The 21534-nt window shown below is 35.8% G+C and overlaps 1 protein-coding gene across 3 annotated transcripts in view; it reads right to left on the bottom strand.

The window, feature by feature from the left end:
* Positions 1-15658: 15658 nt before the first annotated feature.
* SLC38A11 (solute carrier family 38, member 11) overlaps positions 15659-21534 on the bottom strand; it is a 56294-nt gene continuing 50418 nt past the window's right edge. For all 3 annotated transcript variants that reach the window (XM_011947078.1, XM_011947081.1, XM_011947079.1), the window contains one exon: positions 15659-16056. In XM_011947078.1, coding sequence (XP_011802468.1) covers positions 15763-16056 — 294 coding nt within the window. In that variant the 3' untranslated portion in view covers positions 15659-15762. The remainder of the gene's footprint in view (positions 16057-21534) is intronic.

The following is a 21534-nucleotide window of genomic DNA, read 5'->3' as shown; positions in this document are numbered from 1 at the left end:
TGGAGGGAGCTCTCTTGCCATTGTGATTACACAGAAACTTGTCCACAGTAAGTATCAGAAGGAACCCATGAAGGAGAGACTTGTATTCACTCCTTGCACTTGGGTGCCCCATTTGGACATTGTATGTCTTTTAGTCATATTTTTATGCTGGCAAACTATTTTTTTTTTAGTTCACAGCAGGTAATAATTATAAGTCTTCAACAGAGTTACATGATAAGCTTTCTTTTTCTAAATTCTAGAATACTCTATTTTTAATATTAAAAAATAAACAACAGAAAGCAAACAAAGGAAAACCCTCAATGATGGTATTTTTACTTCCATTTCATCTTTTTAAGATAAATGTTTTAGAGCAGTTTTGGGGTCATGGTAAACTGAGGAGAAAGGTACAGCGTTTTCTCACATACTTCATGACCCCACATATGTATGGTCTTCCCAACTTTCAACATTACCAGTCAGAGTGGTACATTTGTTATAATTGATAAACTCACACCGACACATCATGACTACTCACAGATCATATATACTTACTTTTGCGCAGTCTATGGGTTTCAATAAGTGTAAAAAAAAATTCATCATTATGGTATCATACAGAGCAGTTTCACTGCCTCAAGAGTCCTCTGAGCTCCACCTACTCATCACTCCCTTCCCAGTAACCTTTGGCAACCATTGCTCTTTTTATTATCTCCACACTTTTGCCTTTTCCAGATGGCATATTCTTGAAATCATAGAGTACATAAGCTTTTTAGATTGTCTTCTTTCACTTAATAATTTGCAATTACGTTTCCTCCATGTCTTTTCATGGCTTGATAGCTCATTTCTTTTTAGCCTTGAATAATATTCCATTGTCTGGATGAACCACAGTTTATTAATCCATGCACCTGTAATGGACATTTTGGTTGCTTCCAAGCTTTGGCAGTCGTGAATAAATCGACTAGAAACACTTGTGTGCAGATTTCTGTATGACATAGTTTTCAATTCCTTTGGGTAAATATATTATTAAGGATCACAATTGCTGAGTCATATGGTAAGAGTATATTTATTTTTATAAGAAACCACCACACTGTTTTCCAAAATGGCTGTACCATTTTGCATTCCCACCAGCAATTAATGAGCGTTTCTATTGCTCCACATCCTCACCAGCAATTGGTGTTATCAGTGTTCCAGATTAGAGCATTATAATAGGTGCATCATGGTATCTCAATGTTGTTTTAATTTGCCTTTTTCTGATTACATATGATATAGATCATCTTTTCACATGTTTACTTGCTATCTGTATACCTTTGTTGTTGAGGTGTCTGTTATGGTGTTTAGCCCATTTTAAAATCAGGTTGTTTTCTTATTGTTGAGTTTTGAGAGTTCCTGGTATTCTGTTTCATTTTTGTACCCAAGAAAATAAGTATCACTTGGGTTGCAAGAGCTATGCTGTCCTCTTAATGATAATATTCTTTGTGAAGTTGGCACAGATGCTGGTTCAAGGAGAACATTTCTTGCATAATGACCAGAAGATTATGAATTCACACATTTTTCTTTAACGTTCCAAAAAGGGGCAGACTATGCAATTTCTTCCCTGGAAGGTTGTAATTAGACTCAATCCCTCTTCCTCCCTCTTAAAAGATACTCCAAAAATGTTTCATTCTTTAAAAAGATATATATTATGGAAAACTTTAAACATATACAAAAAGAAAGAGAATAGCTTAATAATAATATGCTGTGTCCCTATCCCCAAGTTTCAACAATTATCACCTTATGGACAATCTTGTTTAATTTTTACCCTCATCTGCTTCCCTTGTTACTTGCTAGATTATTTTGAAGCAAATCTCAGGTATAATTTCACCTATACATATTTCAGTGTGCATAAAAGATGGGATCCTGCACAAAACATAATCACAATATCATTTTCACACATAAAAATTTAAATAATTATTTATTATCTTCAAAGATTCTATCAGTATTTACATTTTCTCATTGTTTCACTCTGTCACTCAACTTGTTTGTTGTAATCAGGATCTAAAGAAGATTCATACATTGTAATTGATCAACATGTCTTTTGAGTCTCTTTTAATCTATAGTTTCCCTTCTTTATCTCTTACAGCTTGGAAGCTAGATTTAGAGGCTTGATAATTCAAGTTTGATTTTTTCTTTTTACATTCCTACATAGGTGGAGTCGCAATCTTCCTTTGATGACAAATGCTATCAAGTTTTTTCTTTTGCTGATGTTGGGAGCTATTGGTGATCATTGCTTAGATTTATATTTCATTAGAGGGTCATACAATGATGATATTTTAATTCTATCATTCTCTTTGCATTTATTATCCAGAATATGTTAATAAAGATAAATTTCTCCCATGAATTCTTTGGTTACCCAGCAGTAGAACTTTTAGAAGAAAGCCTACAAAAATGCTTGATTTTCACCCTTTTACCGGTTTTCTTTTTTTTTTTGAGACAGAGTTTCGCTCTTGTCACCCAGGCTGGAGTGCAGTGGTGAGAACTTGGCTCACTGCAACCTCTGACTCACCGGTTCAAGCAATTCTCCTGCCTCAGCCTCCTAAAGTAGCTGGGATTACAGGCGCCTGCCCTCACGCCCAGCTAATTTTTTTTTTTTGTATTTTAAGTTGAGACAGGGTTTCACCATGTTGGCCAGGCTAGTCTTCAACTCCTGACCTCAGGTGATCCACTGGCCTTAGCCTCCTAAAGTGCTGGGATTACAGGCATGAGCCACTGCACCCAGCCACCAGTTTTCAAATAATACATTGGCTCCCTGGAATTCTCCAAGGATAATGAATAAGTTTTTTGTTGTTGTTTTGTTTTAAAAACATATACAAATCATATTTTAGACCACTGGTGTTACTATTCTGATTGATGCCCATATTGTCCCATCTTTGACTAATGGAAACAGACCACTCCAAGATGACTTGCAAGTAATTTGGATACTTCTGCCTCTTTGTTTTCTACCACCAAATGATGCTCCATTTTTATCTTGTAACTTTTCTGTCCCACTCCTACAAGGAACCACTTCTCCAAAGAGCCCTGGTTCTTTTCAGTGGGAAAGGCATTTGGAGACCACAATATTGGCATTGCTGTGTTCATTGTATTATGCATTGGTCATTGTTTCTCAGTCATTGCAGTTTATAGAACAAGGAAATATGTTTTTTAAATTTTTGGAGATAAAACATTTTTGAATTCATACGCATATTTCCTGTTCAATTTTAAGATGACAGGAATTTTATCAAATGTTATGTATGCATTTTATTTATTTATTTATTTCTGAGGAGGGTCTTGCTCCATCACTCAGACTTGAGTGAAGTAGTGTAATCACTGCTCACTGCAGCCTCAACCTCCTGGGCTCAAAGGATCCTCCCACCTCAGCCTCCTGAGTAGCTGGCACTGCAGGTGCATGCCACTACACCTGGCTAGTTTTTGTATTTTTTGTGGAGATGGGTTTTTGCCATGGTGCCCAGGATGGTCTTGAACTCCTGGGCTGAAGTGACCCGCCTGCCTCAGCCTCCCAAAGTGTTGCAATTACAGGCACGGGCCATCTCGCACAGCCTACAAAATTTATTGATGTTATATCTGCATCTCCTTTATGCCATGTCCAAAATCCTGATTTTTAAGGACACCATTATAATTACTCCTTTGCCTTGAACCATATGCTCACATAGCAGCCATGGAATACAATGCCTACAACACCACAGGTACCAATAATAAGGTTACAGAAAATGGTGTTTGTTTTTGTTGTTTTAAAAAAGGTCCTTTCCCCCCTTAAAGTATGTCTCTAGGAATATAGAGTCAAAACATTATGCTTTAAATCCATTTGGAACAGATCTTGCCTGATACTTAATATTTTTGGATGGTAATATTCACTGTCGATGTGTGGCAAATGGACCGTCATGTATACTTGTGACATTTTAAATTAGTATAGTTTACCTCGATTTTGAGTTTACAGCACAAAAAAGGAAGAGCCTTAAAATTTTTATATTCTCTAATTCAGTAATTCTATTTTTAAAAAATTGTATTAAGAATAACATGAAATATGGTAAAAAGATTCACATGAAAGAATGTTCATTAAGTTTATTTATAACACAAATGAGGAATACCCTAAAAACAGAACACTAGCAAAATGATTATGGAACACAGGAAAAGTGGAATGTTATGCAGCTGTTAAAAATCAGGTCTGCCTTGAAGAATTTTAATGGCAGAGGAAATGCTCATAATATGATAGTCAAAAAATGGACCCAAAACCTCTATATAGTATTACCTCAATCTAGTGACAATATGCATAGAAAAATGACTGTAGGGTAATAAACCAAAATATGAAGTGTGCTAACTTTTTAATATTTATGTTATTATGTTTTACTTATCATGTGCATTTTATAATTTTTAATAAAATAAGACATAAACATAAACTGTGATTAATTAAAAAATACAAGACAATAAGTGTAAAATATCTACTCAAGTTGAAAAATGACTTTTACAAAAATTATTAAAAACTCTTAGATAAAAAATATTTGACCATGTAAAATGAAAAACTTCATTAAGTAAAAAATAAAATTAAAAGACAAATACAAAATTTATTTTAATTAATATTAAATTATTCATAATGGCATAATACTATTAATTCATCAAGGAAAAAAGCAAGACCCAGTGGGAGAAAATAAGTAAAATACAGTGTATAAAATAATTCAAATGATCAATAAACATAAGAAAAACTCTCACAGAAACCTAGCATATGATAATTTCTTCACTTTAAAGATGAGGAAAGGAAGATCAAAAAGGTCATATCGTTTGCTTACATAAACAGTGACGAAATTCAGATTCAGCCTTGGAACTTTGGATCTCATGTTCTGTCACAATCGGGACTTAGGAAACCAACTGGCCTTCATCTAGATGTGACTTCTTTGGGCTTACTTCCTTTTCCCCCAGCTTTATTCAGGCACAATTGACAAACAAAAATGTTACATATTTAAGATGAACAGCAAGACATTTTCATGTCTGTATATATTGTGAAATAATTACCATAATTGAGCTAATTACCATATTTATTACCTCATATAGTTACTTATTTTTTGTTTTTCATGTTAGTGAAAACACTTAAGGTCTCTTAGCAAATTTCTAGTATACAATCTGATATTAACTATAGCCAGTATGGTATACATTAGATCTCTAAAACTTCTTTATCCTGCATAACTGAAACTTTTTACCCTTTGACCAACATTTTTGCCAACACACCCCTCCCAGCCCCTGGCAATCACCATTCTACTCTTGACTTTTATGAGTTTTTGGATTCTACATATAAGTGAGATCATGCAGTATTTGTCTTCTCTGGCTCATTTCACTTAGCATAATGTTCTCCAGGTTTATCCACGTTTGCAAAAGGCAGGATTTTCTCTTTTTTAAGGAAATTTTTTGTGATTCCCCTTATTATCAAAAGTTCTTGAGGTTAGAATGAGGAATATTCCCCTTTCCCTGAACACCAGACCCTCACTAAATTTAAATTAAATTATGTGACGCAGTTACTGCTTGCTTATAAATAGATTATATTTTTTATTAAGCTATTAATGTCACCAAAATAATTGCATGTTCATTATTATTAAAGTCAAAATGTATTTTAAGTGGCTTTTCAGTCAACTTGGAGAGTATGTCTTATGATATTGAATATTTTATATTTAGTCAACCACTTAATCTAGAAGCAACATAAATTTTAGAGTAATTTTTGTGACTCTCATATATTTAACTATTAAGTTATCCTCTTTTTGCATTCAAAGTAAGTAGTATATTCAGGCTTTAAATGTTTATCTCAATGATTACCCCGTCCACAGCCCATCTCCTATTTGTTTGATAACAGATATGACTACTCTAAATTCAAAGCATATTCCCATCCTGAAAACTTTCTAACTGACTTATTCATTAGGGTTTTTAAAATACAAACTAGAAATCAACAGGTTGTCTTTAAGCTTTCTTCATTTGTAGCATTATTTCTACCATAGTTAAAAAGAATTTGCCGGTGTGACCTAAATAAAAGGTATGGATGGTGTGTTTCAATTTTAGGCAATGATGGCAAAAAAAAGTTTTATTTTATCTTTTTGAGATAAGGTCTTGCTCTGTTGTCAAAGCTGGAGTGCAGTGGTGTGATCACAGCTCATTGCAGGCTCAGTCTCTCAGGCTCAGGTGTTCCTACTGCCTCACCCTCATGAGTAGCTAGGCCCACAGGGTTGAGCCACCACACTTGGCTAATTTTTGAATATTTTTTTGTAGAGATGGGGTAGGGCATGGTTCATGATGTTGCCCAAGCTGATCTCAAACTCCTGGCCTCAAGCAATCCTTCCACTTCAGCCTCCTGAGTAGCTGGGACCACAAGTGCATGCCACTCTACCTGGCTAAATTGGAAAAAAATGTTTTTGACCACATGAATACAGGTAGAACAGATACAAATGGGCTTCAGTGTTATAGCCAAGAACCTTTTTTCTTCCCCAGGTTCCTGAAAGGTTACCCCACATTCTCATGCGTGACAAAAGCCCCAGTGTGGGCGTAATAGACTCTCCAATAAGTGACTGCTTATTTAACTGTTTCCTAGCTGATTCTGATAGATCCTGCTCCCGAGGGACAAGGTCTCTTTTATGCTAGTGCTTCTCAAACTTGACTGTGCACATGAGTGACCTGTGGCTCCTATTAAGATGCAGATTCTGGTTCAGTAGGTTTGAGGCAAGGCTTGAGATTCTGTATTTTTAAAAAGACCCCAGGTCATGCCGATACTTTTGGTCCACAGACTATACTTTTTGGGATAAAGCAGTACAACCACCTCCAAGCTCTTAATCACCCGTAGATGCCGCACATTTGTGCACCCAGTTATGGGTTGGATGCATTTGTTTTTATCTGTGGTTAGGGTTCATTCTGCATTTAGTAAACCTTCTCCATTCAAATGGAGCAATTACAGAATTTGCAGATCTATTTGTCACAATTGTTAAACACTTTCTTTAACGTTTCCTGCAAATGATCCTTTCCTTAAGGAAGAAAGCAGGAATTATGACAAGAAGGAAGAGAATAAGAGCAAGTCTTGCATGCTTCTCAGCAGTGGCAACAAAAATTCTAGCACATGGATAGGCCCAGTGGTAAAATAAACACGAAGCTGTTGTAGGGTGTCTCTAGCTCCCTGTGAAATCCCATGCTTCCTGGGGTCCTAAATGCTGGAAATCTGGTGCTTCATGACACTGCTGTATATCTGCTTTATTGTCTCCAGGTTGTCCTCCCTTCCCTTTCTTAAGACCCCTTCAAAAATCATCTGGCATTGTCCAATCCATCCATTTTCTTGAACACTTATTTTGTACAAGATGGTATAAACATGGAAAAGAAATGAGTGGCTTCTCTCTATAAAAGACATGCAAAAGTAAATATTAAAGGTGTTCCATAACAGCTGTATTTTATTTCAACAGAAAACACAAGGCAGTTACCTAGAAACTCAGCATGAGAGGAGAACTTAAAAATCATCAAGTTCAATTCTTATCCAGCACATTGCGGGCAATTGTTTGTTAAACCTTTGTTTAATTTGTTCCAGGAACAGAGGGTTCATTAAGACCCAAGGTAGTTTGTGCCAACACTGGTCAGCTCTAATTGTTAGAAAGTTCTTATTTATAATGGATGACTCCTTCTAGCAAGACATATACTCACAGGTTACAGAGGAAGAAAAGTTATCATCTGCTGGTGAAGGCTGGGAAACCTCTTAGAGTAGGAGGTATTTGGACAGAATCTTATACTCCACTGAAATTTAGGAAAGTAGAGAGAAGTTGGGAGGGCAGCATTCTCATTCTCTTAGAATTACACTTTCTAATTCTTCATCTAGATCCTCTAATTATGCTCCAGTGTTAATGGATATTCCTACTTTGAATACTAAAAAGCCATCAACAATGTGTCAGACACCATAGTATCATTCCATAGGTGATATTTGAGAAAACATGTAGGCTTTTCAAATTCCCCTCACTCATAAAGCAGATGATTATCCACCCACTACAGCTGGGCCTGCTCTAATCTAATTCTAAAAGGCTAGATTTATCCAGAGGGCAAACGAAGTAGGCAGACACACAGCTGTTGTTTGGAGAACAGTACAGTGTTGGGGTGAAAAATAACACTGGCTAAAGATAAGCTCAATAGATCTGTCGGAGCACAGCTTTAAGCCATGTGGCTTCACTGCATCGGGAAACCACAGGGGGAGCTGGTCAACCCTGTTACCCATCTGGATGGGACAGTTTCTATTTAAAGCCATTAACCCAAGTTTTAGTTTTATGCAAGGCAGAAGTTTTCTGGGCTTCTCTTTTCATGGAGAACAAAGTGACCAGAAACGTAATTCAGAATATAAACGACAGAGTACATACGTGTAAAGGAATGGAAAACATATTTGTATTGATAGCTTCCATGTGATTTATTTGTTTATATATTTATTTATTTATTTATTTTTGAGATGGAGTCTCACTCTGTCGCCCAGGCTGGAGTGCAGTGGCACGATCTCAGCTCACCAAAACCTCCGTCTCTGGGGTTCAAGGGATTCTCCTGCCTCAGCCTCCTGAGTACCTGGGATTACAGGCACCCGCCACCACGCCCGGCTAATTTTTGTATTTTTAGTAGAGATCATGTTTCACCATGTTGGCCAGGCTGGTCTCAAACTCCTGACCTCAGGTGATCCACCCGCCTCGGCCTCCCAAAGTGTTGAGATTACAAGTGTCAGCCACCGTGCCCAGCTGTGATTTTTTTTTAGAAAGCGATTAGCATTTGTGTTGGGATTAAAACAATGATAAGGTGTGGGGTAAAGGTTTTTGTTTGTTTTTTGAGGGGGTATAGTGGGTCTCCTAGAAGTCTGGAGGTGCTGGGACCTCCCTGAGGAAGTTAGAGGGAAATATTCCTTGTTAATTCGGAGAAGGAGATGCAACATGAGAGGAGGAGAGGAGGAGCTCAGACAGGGATGTCTGAGAATTGGTGGAAGGCCTTTCTCTGGGATATGACCCTTCCTTGCAACCATTCTAAATCTTCAAGAGATGCAACAACAGTATCAAAACATTTACACGCTGCATGATGTAAATGGATTTTCATGGAAATGATGAAAGGATTGTGTTTTGCATCTAAAATATGGAGCTTTACAGATACGGAACAAAAGAGTAATGGTTTATGGCAGCATAAGGACATATGAGAAAGAAAGCCCGAAGAATTTGCAGTAACTATGGAGTAGGCTTTGAATTGTGGAAGGGACATGTCCACAGCTGACATTTAGGTTTCATATATAAAATTGCTTGCTCCTAGGAAATTTTGCACCTGAAGCTAACATTTTTTTAAATTGCTTATTTTCTTTTAAGAAATGCCTACTTTGAAAGGTCAGGCTGTCTTCTAGAATATGGAACATCTCCCACTATGTTTGTACAACTGAGTAGCCCCTACAAAGTCCTAGGATTTTCTAAGCCCTGTTTTTCTAAATGTTTAAGCTTATTTCCTTTCCCTTGTCTATATTTATAGCTTTAAAAAAAATCTAAATTTATATTGAAATGCTTTGAGACATAGAGCACGTAAAACCCAAGGTCATATTACTCAATTTCCACTCTACGTCATTCACGTAGGGACATAGTAGTTAAAAACTGTAGCTTAGACAATTCTTAAGACTTTACAAGAAGGCTAAATTTTGTTAGAAAAGTCATGAATCACTCAAAGACTGCCTTCCTGAAATAAAATAATTTTTCCTTTTTCTTAGAAGATACTTTATCTTTTTATCTTCCAGCACCTAAAGATTTAAAGAACAGTGTTGTTATGTGATGGGACTTGACTATAAGAAGCCCGAACTGAATTCCTTTTTCTGGAACTGGCCTTGCTATCCTCTGGCAAAACAAAATTTTGAAAATGACAAATATATCACTGCCACTGGGGCTTGGAAATATGTTTCCAAAGTCTTTGAAAATTTAAACTGCAAGCTGAGATATAGCTTGAGGTGTTTCTCTTAAACTGTTCTTAAACTGCCTCTTCTCAGCGCTATATTAAATCACTGAGCTGTCTGCTGAAGTTAAACAAGGTGATGATTGTACCTAAACAATAAATGCATTTGGGTTTAAAGTTTTGACTCTTTGTTTCTTTTGAAATAATATTAAGTGAAGGGGATTAATATAGGTTTTCCTGCTAGGGTATAAATTAAAAGGGATTAAATACACATAAATTAGATAAATTCAAGTCATTAAATGTTTATCAAGCATCTTAAATAAGATATATGAGTATACACTGGCAAAAAATAAAACTATGACATTGTCTCAGGTGTTAAGGAGCTTATAATTAAGAAAACTACAGGTACATGTTTATTTAGTGACAGAAAAGTGAAAAAAACATGTGCAGACCGGTGTGTACTTGAGTGGTTTTAAGAATATTTCAAGTAACTTCTCTGAAGGGTCTATGCATAGTAAAGAAAAACAAATAACCGAATTTAATTATCTATGCTGGCTTGTTGGATGAATGATCATGTCACATTGCTACTTTACTGAATGAGAATCATTATAGCTGAAAATATCCAATAAAATAATTTGTGTGGCTAGAGGTGCAATTAACCATCTTCTCTTTTATACCATAAATCTCACATCAAATACTTAAGTGTTTGCTACATTTACTACATTCCAAGGTGCCACACTATAGGCTATGAAGAATAAAAAGAGGCTTTAAGACACACTCTTTGTTCTCCAGGAATTTTTAGACTGATTGGCCAGACAAGGTTCCTTCGTATAACAGTACTACAAGAATTCCAGAGCAGGAAGAACTAATTTGCAGTTAGAGTTGTCAGGAATGATAGGAGTATTGATAGAATTTTGATGGGGGTATTGGACATTTCAGATGAAAGAATGATAAGAATTCAGGGGTAAAAGTTAAAGGTGTACAGAGCATTTTTAGGGTAAAGAAATGTTTTAGTTACGTTAGAATAAATTGTTCCTTCCTGCAGTCGTGAGTGATAAGACCAAAATAGCATGTTGAGGACATGTTAGAAAAGCTTTGAGTAGAGACTGCAGAGCGAGTACATCATTCTATAAGCGTAAGAGTTTCATGGAAAACTTTTGAGCAAGCAAGTGGTCAGAAAGCATTAGTTATCAAAGCATTTATTTAAAAAGAAGATTCTTGAAGTGATACATAAATTATCTTGGCAGGAGGAGTCTGAAGGCAGTATGCTCAGGTAAGCGGCCATAGCATTAGTTAGTGTGTGAGTTAGTGTATTAGTCCATTTTCATGCTGTTGGTAATACACGCACGAGATTGGCTAATTTACAAAGAAAAAGAGGTTTAATGGACTCACATTATGGTTCTATGTGGCTGGGGAGGCCCCACAATCATGGCAGAAGATGAAAGGCATGTCTTACATGGTGGCAGACAAGAGAGAAGAATGAGAGCCAAGTGAAAGCAGAAACCCCTGATAAAACCATCAGCTCTTGTCAGTCTTATTCACTACCATGAGAGCAGTATGGGGGAATCTGCCCCCATGATTCAATTATCTCCCACTGGGTCCCTCCCACAACACACAGCAATTATGGAAGCTACAGTTCAAGATGAGATTTGGGTGGGGACACAGCCAAATCGTATCATTTGGTAAGGACCAGAATCAAGTGCGAGTTAGAAATGAAGAACAGAATAAATCTGGTTTTTTGTTTGTTTTTGTTTTAATGGAGCATTTACATATTACCATACATGAATACTATCATAAAAATGCCAAAGCTAAATGTATTCATAATCTTTATTATCAATGAGCAAACATTAATGGAATGAAAAAGTGTCTTATAAAAGACAACCACATAAATTCTTTATCTGAATGATGTTACCGTTCATAACCCAGTTTTACTCATGTTCCCTATGTAATTTTCCAAGTAAGCCTTTCTGCTGAGAGTTTAGTCCTTGGAAAACTTGATGTTCTTTTGAGAAACTGATATATTTTCTTCCTTCTCATAATGGTAGCCATAAAGCTCAGACAACCTTCCCTGAGTGCTGGCAGGCTCAGAACCAGGCCTGTAGCTTAACCAGCATAGCTGTGTTGATTTTGGATTGTAATCTCTATTTTCTCCCGTGTTCATTCTCCTCCCATGTCCTTTGTCATTGCTCTTCACTAATATTATTGTCTTGGTTTCTCTTCTTCTCACTGTGTCTCTAAATGATTTTTCAAAGAGGCAAAGTATAACACATTTAATATGTACCAATTGCTCTCCCTCCTACATCTCCAGTCTCATTTTCTTTCCTGAGATCTAGCATGGTATTCCTACATCTTGCTTGTATTGTGTCCCAGCCTCTAAATAAATGGCTCCATCTAGCACTTTCTTATGTCCAACTTCCAACCTTTTTCAAACGTGATCCCTGAGCCAGCAGCAGTGGCAGCATCACCTGGAAACTTTTCAGAAATACAAATTCTGAGGCCCCACTCCAAGTACTGAATCAAAAACTGTGGGAGTGAAGCCCAGCAATCTGTGTTTCAACAAGGCCTCCGGGTGATTCCAACACATGTTCAAGTTTAAAAGCCACTACTCTAGACAAAGACTGGGCTCTTTTTTTTCTCTCCTGGTCTATGTGTTCTCTAGCTCACAGCATCTCTGGTCCACTCTACATACTTGCTCTGCTCTCATGGCAAATTCTTTACACATTTTTTAGAATAAGCATAAATAAGAGCACTGATTCTATTGAGGTAGCAAATTATTATCCTTGCCACAGTTAGTAAAGCATTCATGGGTACCCTCACTGATGAGTGACCATGAGTTCACTCATGGTCACTCATTGATTCATGCTTGGGCCACTCTTGGACAACCCGACAACACTTGCTCCAGTCAATAGCCACCCCTAATTAAAAGACAGGGTATAATTCCTTTCCTAAGCAAGGCTACAGCACATAAACCAGGAGGAGACCTGTTCTGTTCAATAAACGTATCTTTAATTAAGTAGATGTATATAGTATGACTTCAGCAGAGGACTAACTGAAAATTTCTTAGTTTGGTAAAATGGATGCAGTCTCCGTTTAAGAAAGACAAGAGGCAACAATTATTGTTTGGCATCACTGGAAATAGTCCAGGCAAGGCAGTTTACCCGTTCTCCCATCCAAGTATTAACCAGGCCAGACCATGCTCAGCTTCCAAGATCAGATGAGATCTGGTGTGTTCAGGGTGGTATGGTCATAGACAGTTTACCCATTCTGATATTTGAAGATGGTTCAAGTTAGTGTTGATAATAAAGACTCTATAATAAGTGAACAATGACTCAATTTCTAAATTACACAGATGCTATCCAACTTATATCCTTAAAGGAAGTGTATTGCTAGATGTTCTCATTTGTGTGTAAAGATATGGTTCCTGCCTACTACCACCTTTTGAAAGTTAAGAAGCACTTTATACATTTAAGTGTAGTGACAGCTTCAAAAACTGGTTTAAAACCTTCAAGTTGCTTTGTTAGGGGCAACAAGTGACAGGGATGGAAAGATTTTCAGGGGAATCTCTTATTGAACTGAGGCAGAAAATAGATTGGGGGGTGGGGTTCTTGTAGTTATGCATGGTGGCAAAATAAGCATACAAGTATTCTTGCAAAATAAATGTGAGTTCCTAAGATTTATTCAATTATAATTGGAAAGATGTCAGTAATCCAGGCAGCTAATAACTGGGTCATAAGCAGTCTTGTTCTACAGTTGATTAAAAACAAACAAACCAATACATATTTATTAGGTACTAATGCTGCGCTCCCTTCCTACCAGGAGCTTTCATCTACTTGAAGAGTATGAAGCAACACTGAAGTACAAGATAAGAGATGGTTACGTGCTAAATTATGTTATCCTTGACATACTTTTCTTTGTACATGTTTAGAGATCTCATCCCTCATGACTTTATTTAATAACTATGTAGGTCAGTGTTTCTCAGTCTTGAGCAATGTAAGGACAGACTGTGGCAAAACTTGCTTATATTTCCTCATTTCTTACATGGAATGAAATCATTTTTATTATATTTTACCTAAACATGTACCAATCTAAAAACAGGCACAAACTGCTTAGCCTATGACCCTTAACTATAAAAAACAAATTTAGAAGTTAAATACAGAAAAGTTACTCAACAGAATTTAAATTAATTTAGTGGCAAGGATAATATTTTATTGAAAAAACAAATCACAACTAAAACCCTGAGCATGGTTCTACCTGCTAAAATGCATCCTCCTTTGTGTTCAATAGGCCTTTCTCACTATGAGTCACACAATGACTCAGCTCTTGCCACTTTATTCAGACTACTATGAACCTACCCTTTACACACTTCCTGTAGGTTTTTTGCATTTGATTTGTACGAACTTATATATGTATTTACTCTGCTTGTGATAGTTTCTTGTTATTTGCTAACAATTAATATAGTACCACAGATGGACAACCTGATTGGAATACAAATGAAATAGAAATCTTAGGTGATACTCTATATAAGGAAGCCATCCAGATGGCCCCAAATTTTCATGTTACTTTTTAAAGACTGTCATAGATACGAAGACACAAAATCTTCATTAAAAAATCATTTAAAAATCCTCGGTAAACCAAGGGCATCTGTGGCGGGCACAGCTGTGTGTCCCAGATACCTCTGTAAGGAAGCATGTGGTGACCAAGCTATCAGTAGACCACCTCCAGCTCTCAGTTCCTTTAGGGTTTGCTCTGCTGCAAAAAGCTGCCTAGCCCAAGAACTCACCCTTCTCCAGATGCTCACATTCAATGACTGATGGAGGCAGCAATATCAAAACCAGGTTGTTACCCCCGAACAGGGACAACTCTGATGGGTCATGTACGCACCAGCTTCCCTGTGGAGTTGGCTGAGGTCAGCCTGCCTTGTAGTTCTACTTCTCCCTACCAATCCTGCTTTCCCCTCTCTCCCATTAGTTATGATAAACTCCATCTCACTACCAAAGACCCAGTCAACAAGAGCTCCCAGAAATCTCTCTGAGGAACCCCCAGTGGACTGAGAAAGCTTCTTCGGTAGCCCTGATTCTTCTTACACGTTTCTAGTTTCAAAGTTCAGCTTCCCGTTGTATATTCCTGACAGCACTGAAAATTCAACAGGTCCATATCACCAGTCTCTTAGGTTCTTGCCCCAGAAAACTTTTTTTTTTTTTTCTGTTTTAGAATGGCGCTACCATTGTATTCCCACAGCAGCAGAAGATGGGAGGTGATTTTGATTCTTCACTCACCTTGCTCCTCACAGCCAGTTTATGATTCAGGCTTCCTCACAAGGAGAGGTCTGTGCTCATTTCTCCAGGGATCCACTTCCCTTTAAATAAGGGATGCTGCTGAAATGATAATGGAGATCTCTTTGCTCTTGGGATATGTCTTCTTTTCAATAGTTTTGGGTTTCCCTTCTCTTCAGTTCCACAGATTTTTAAGGACAAATAAAATGCCCCCCGCCCCCGACCAAAAGACATCTACACAAAATTCCAACCCACAATCGCCTACTTATTTTGGAACACAATATACTGGTTTGCATATTAAATAAAAGGGGGATGGCAGAAAATGCTAAAGGCTTCACTCTCCCTTCTTCAATCAGCATTAGTGTAGTGCAGTCATTAGAACAAAACACTTATTTTGTTCCAGTTAAAGGTGAAATACATTCAATTTTTCTTTTCTTTATCTTTGATATTGCACTAAAGAGTCATGAAAGCCAAGTCTTGAAAAATGCCAAAATAATAATTTTATATAATATAAATACAGACTAAAACATGTAAATGTTATGTGTTTTAAAGTCTATGAAAACATACATTTTTTTAAGCAGTCAACTCATTGAAAGATACTAATATTCACAATAGAAAGTTGTGTTGTCTGCTGAATATGAGACTCTGAGGTATTTGTGAGCGAGAAATTGTCAGGAAAGCAGTAGAACATTTCCTGCCCGTGGGTGCAGTCTTGAGGATTTGTAATAGCCATGACGAATCCAAAAACCATCACCGCAGCACCAATGGGAAGCATGACATAAGACATAATCTTATCGGAGTGTGTCCTTGGTTCTTCAGACAGTTTCAGATAACAGGCTGATGGAATGATAAAAATGAGGGGAGTTGCACAGAGCACACCCTGCATGTTGAAAACAAGAAACAAGATAATGTGACTAGATGGAAACATTCTTCGGACAGCTTTGAAAAGCATTTACAAAATGTGTTTTTCATGCACATGTTAAACATGTGATAGGTTCAGATGAATCAAACAAAGGGAGGAAAAATAATTCTAAGAAAGACTTAGAAATAGGCGTTGCCTTTTCCACTGGCATATTTACAAATGAAAATAATGAAATAGTACAACAACTTATCAGACTTAAGAAAATATTATCAGAAAATAATATAGAAAATAAAGCAGATAATAGGACTGACTTCTGGCACTCTTGAAATTTCCTGTATTTTCAGTTCTTCATATTTCCTTACATTCTTCATTAAAACTACTGTGTATCCACTATGCCCTTCAAACATGAATGGTCTATTTGTCATTTGTGTATAAGAAGGAAATTTTGGGAAATTGTATAGGGGCCACGATGTCTTTCTTCTTTACCTGAGCTTGTATGGAAATTGTGCCTATCTGTGTGAGAAAGAAAAACCATAACCCTAAGGCATTTAATGTGAAATAGCATTTCTAAATGCTCTTTCAAATAAAACTAAGCACATTAATTACTGAGAAAGTTGACAGCAGAGCTAAATGACTATAACTCATTCACCCTTGCCTGCATTAGCTAGGAATAAGCCCAACCTAAGGAGGAATGTCAGATTTAAAATAATGAGTGGTAGAATTGTCTATTATAAAAAATACCAACAGCTATTGATGTCAAAGGAAGAGACTTTCCCCCTGAGTAGGCCTAATTCTCAACAGAAACTTAGCAAATAATATAAATGTTAACATTTAATACATTTTAGATAATATGTTTTTCTAATTATGTTAAATTTTAATTATAGTATATGTAACAATGTAACATACATTAAAATTTTATGACCAATATTCTCTTAAACCATAAAACGTGTTTTTTAAAAATAAATTCTATTGTGTACATTTGAGGTTTATAACATGATGTCATAGAATACATACAGAGAGTAAAATATATGTATTGAACTAACATATCTATCATATCACATAATTATTTCTTTGGTGATGAGAGCAGCTAATATCTACTTATTTAACAAAAGTCCCAAATATAATACAATTTTATAAATTACAGCCCTCATATTGTACATGAAATCTGTAGACTTGTTAATCCTACATATCTGCTACTCTGAATTCTTTGACCTACCTCTCTACATTTCCTCCTTTTGTTTCCTGCCCCTAGTAATCACGGTTTTATTCTTTTATCTCTAACTCTATATGTTAGATATTTTAAAAAGTATTCCATACATAAGAGAGATCATGTCATATTTTGCTTTATGTGTCCAGCTTATTTCACTTAACGTTCTTCAGGTCTATCCATGTTGTGGCTAATGGCAGAATCTCCTTTTTCAAGGCTGAATAATATTTCATGTTATAGACAGATCTATATGACATTCTCTGTATCCATTGATACATCAATGAACACTGAAGTTGTTTCCATCTCTTCAGTATTGTGAATAATGCTTCAGTGGATGTGGGAGTATAGATATCTCTATGAGGTGGTGATTTCATTTTTTTTGAGTATGTACCCATAATAGAGATTCCTGGGTCATATGGTGGTTCTATTTTTAATTTCTTTAGACCCTCCATTCTGTTTCCCATATTGAATATTCCAATGTACATTCCCACCAGCACACTTTTCTCCATACTTCTGTCAACATTTGTTATTTCTGTTCTTTTTGATTATAGCCATCCTAAAGGTTATGAAGTGATATCATCTAGTGGTTTTAATTTGCGTTTTCCTGATGATTAATGATGTTGAGCACTTTTTCATATACCTGTTGGCCATTTCCATGTCTTCTTTGGAGAAATATCTGCTAAGGTCCTTTGCCCATTTTTTAATCCGGTTAATCATTTTTCTGCTATGGAGTTATTAGAATTATTTGTAACTTTTTTATAGTAACCCTTTATCAGTTAGATGATTTGCAAATATTTTTTTCCCAATCTGTATGTTGTCTTTTCATTTGTTGTTGTTGTTGTTGTTGTTGTTTCACTGCAGAGGCCTTTTAGTTTGATGTAGTCCTATTTATTTACTTTTGGTTTTATAGTCTGAGCTTTTAGTGTGATATTCAAAAAAATCATTTCCAAGGCTAATATCAAGGAGATTTTACCCTATGTTCTCTTCTAGGAATTTTATAGTTTCAGGCCTTACATTAAGGTATCTTATCCATTTTGAATTGATTTTTGTGTATAGTGTAAGATCAGGGTCCGATTTCACTCTTTTGTATTTGGGAATCCATTTTTCCCAGCATCATTATTGAAGACTATCCTTTCCCCATTGTGTCCTCTTGGTGCCCTTGTAGAAAATTAGTTGACCCTATATGTTTGGATTTATTTCTTGGCTCTCTTTTATGTTCCATCAGTCTATATTTGTGTTTTTATGCCAATACCATACTGTTTTGATTACTGCAGCTTTGTAATATCATTTGAAATCAGGAAGTGTGATGCCTTCAACTTTATTTTTCCTTTCAATACAGATTGTTTTTTCTATTTCTGTGAAGAATGCCATTAGAATTTTGATAGGAATTATGTTGAATTTGTATATTGTTTTGGGTAGTATGGCTATTTTAACAATATTAATTCCATTCACAGGATATCTTTCCATTTATTTATATATTCCATTTATTTGTGTCTTTTCCAATTTCCTTCATCAAGATTTTATAGTTTTCAGTATACAAATTTTTCACCTCTTTGGTTAGATTTATTCCAGAATATTTTTTGATACTATCATAAATGACATTGTTTTCTTGATTTCTTTTTCAGCCAGGTTATTATTTGTGTATAAAATGCTACTGATTTTTGTATGTTGGTTTTGTATCCTGCAACTTTACTGAATTAATTTATCAGTTCTAACGCTATTTTTGGAACCCTTGGGATTTTCTACATATAGGATTATGTCATCTGCAAATAGAAATAATTTTACTTCTTCTTTTCCAATTTGGAAGCCTTTTATTTCTTTTTCTTGTCTGATTGCTCTTGCTAGTACTTCCAGTACTATGTTGAAGAGAAGTGGTGAGAGTGGGTATCCTTACCTTTTACTGGGTCTTAGTAGAAAAGCCTTCAGTTGTTCCCTATTAATTATGATGTTAGCTGTGGGTTTTTCATAAATAGCCTTTATTATGTTGAGGACTTTTCTTTCTCTAAACTGCTAAAAGAGTTTCTATCAAGAAATGATGTTAAACTTTGTCAAATTCTTTTCCCGCATCAGTTGAGATAATCACGTGTTTTTTGTTTTCTCTCTCTCTCTCTTTTTTTTTTTAAATTTTCTTTTTATGTTTTGAGACAGGGTCTCACTCTGTTGCCTAGACTAGAGTGCACTAGCATGATCACAGTTCAGCCTTGACCTCCCAAGCTCAAGCAATCCTCCCACCTCAGCATCCTGAGTTGCTGAGACTACAGGCGCATGCTACCATGCCTGGCTAATTTTTTTGCAGAGACGAGGTCTCACTATGTTGCCCCAGCTTGTCTCGAACTCCTGAACTCAAGTGATCCTCTTGTCTTAGTCTCCCAAAGTGCTGGGATTATAGGTGTGAGCCACCGCACCCATGTGATCATGTGGTTTTTAGTTTTCATTCCCTTAATATGAGATTTCACAAAGGTTGTTCTCTGAAATAATAAAATGTAAGTTTTTAATATATAAAATCAATAACAAATGTGATATTACTTTACAACTAAATGCAAGTTTTCATAAACTATGCTTTTCTAAATTTAAAAGTTAATTTGTAAGCATATACAAAAGTAGAAAGAAATAGTAAAATGAAACCCTATGCAACTATCATCTATGGTTTAAAAGCTTTTTGACATATTATTTTGGTAAATTTTTTCCAGGGAAAATAACAGCAAAGTGAATTTGAAGTTGGATGATGTAAAATTTTAAATTGTACCTTAAAAATAGCTTTAAAATAACTATATTCCCACACCAGTTAATAAAATTGCTGTGTGTTTTATACAAAGCAATCTCTCCATACCAGAAATATTATGACTATGATCCCAATTATACAACTTTTTGAATTTTTACAAAAACAAAAGTATCCAGAGAAAGAGTAGTAGGGACCACACTGCATGGAAAATATTCCCAAAGTAAGAGACATAAGAATGAGAAAATACTAAAAAATACCAAAATCATGTTCTAATATAAAATATATGGAAATATATACTTTTGCCATTCATAGCACCTGAATACAAATTAATATCTACAAAGGTACACAAAAAATAAACAAATAGTTGTCATATGACTAGAATGAAATGTATTATGGATTCCATAGATTCTATCATAATATTTGGAATTAACAGTGCTTTTTAAGTTATGAAAGCTACTGTAACACTTGGTCTGTATTTATAACAAAAAGTATTACCCTCTGATTTCTTTAAAATAACAATTTATGAAAACAACAAAAAGTAATTCAAATACAAATATGTGTATGTGTGTGTGTCTGTATATGTGTGTGTGTGTGTGTGTGTTGTAGTCTCCTCTTTGTAGGCACAAACATGTGGCTAATTCATCTGGAACTGTAGATTGTGAAAGTACTATCAGAATGAAAACTGCCCCCAGCTTCTGCTAAGAAGCTGTCATCAGTCACCCTTTTGGTACTCTTCCAAACTTAACTTGCTGGGCAGTGCGAAGCAATGGGTGTTCTGTTTGTTATAATTCTTAAGTGTTGAGAAAGTAGCAATTAGAGGAAAGACTATATAGCTCATATTTCTACTAGAAGGATTCCAGTTGAGTATCTTGTTTAGATACCAGCTACTTTCTTGATATTTAAAAACTCAGTCTTACTAAAGGTTGTTGCTAGAAGTCAAGATCAGCAGTAAAATGATAGTGTGGTTGCATCTGATCTATTCCCTACGAACTAGTCCAGATTATTTGCTCTATTTAATTAGACTTGCTTAGGGATACACCACTGGCTTTGGAATAATTTTTGAAATTGCTTGACAGGATGTAAAATCATAACTGCTTATTAAAAAGACAATAAAATATAGTCTAATTTATAAAGGTGGGACAATACTTATTAATTGATAACAACACTATGGATGTCAGGGCATTTTGCAGTTTGCTGGAGAGAAAGGACAGAAGCTATTGAAAATTTTTATTGCCAGTACAGATTGAAAAAGTGTCTGAATGTTCCTACCTGAATAGAAATTTCTCAAATGATGCAAGGAAGCTGGAAACTAAATGAAGTAATGCTTATACATCTTTTAAATTTCTACTTTATAATCAATCTACACTCATGAAATTCACTCCAATACTTCAAAAAGAAACTCGCTCTTGCTCAGGAAGTCTTTGGCAATTGGGACTATGGCTTGCTCACCCCAAAGACTGTAGTTCTCTATCTGGGCCCTTGCTAGCATTTGGCTTGCTTTCTTCCTTCCACTGTAAACCACACATAAGGCTTGTTGAGCTGGTTATGCTGGCCACAGGCACCAGCT

Source organism: Colobus angolensis, unplaced genomic scaffold, assembly GCF_000951035.1.
Source record: "Colobus angolensis palliatus isolate OR3802 unplaced genomic scaffold, Cang.pa_1.0 Scaffold259, whole genome shotgun sequence".
Taxonomy (NCBI): Eukaryota; Metazoa; Chordata; class Mammalia; order Primates; family Cercopithecidae; genus Colobus; species Colobus angolensis.
Note: the sequence above shows the minus strand (reverse complement) of the source record. Positions and strands in the feature narration are given on the sequence as shown.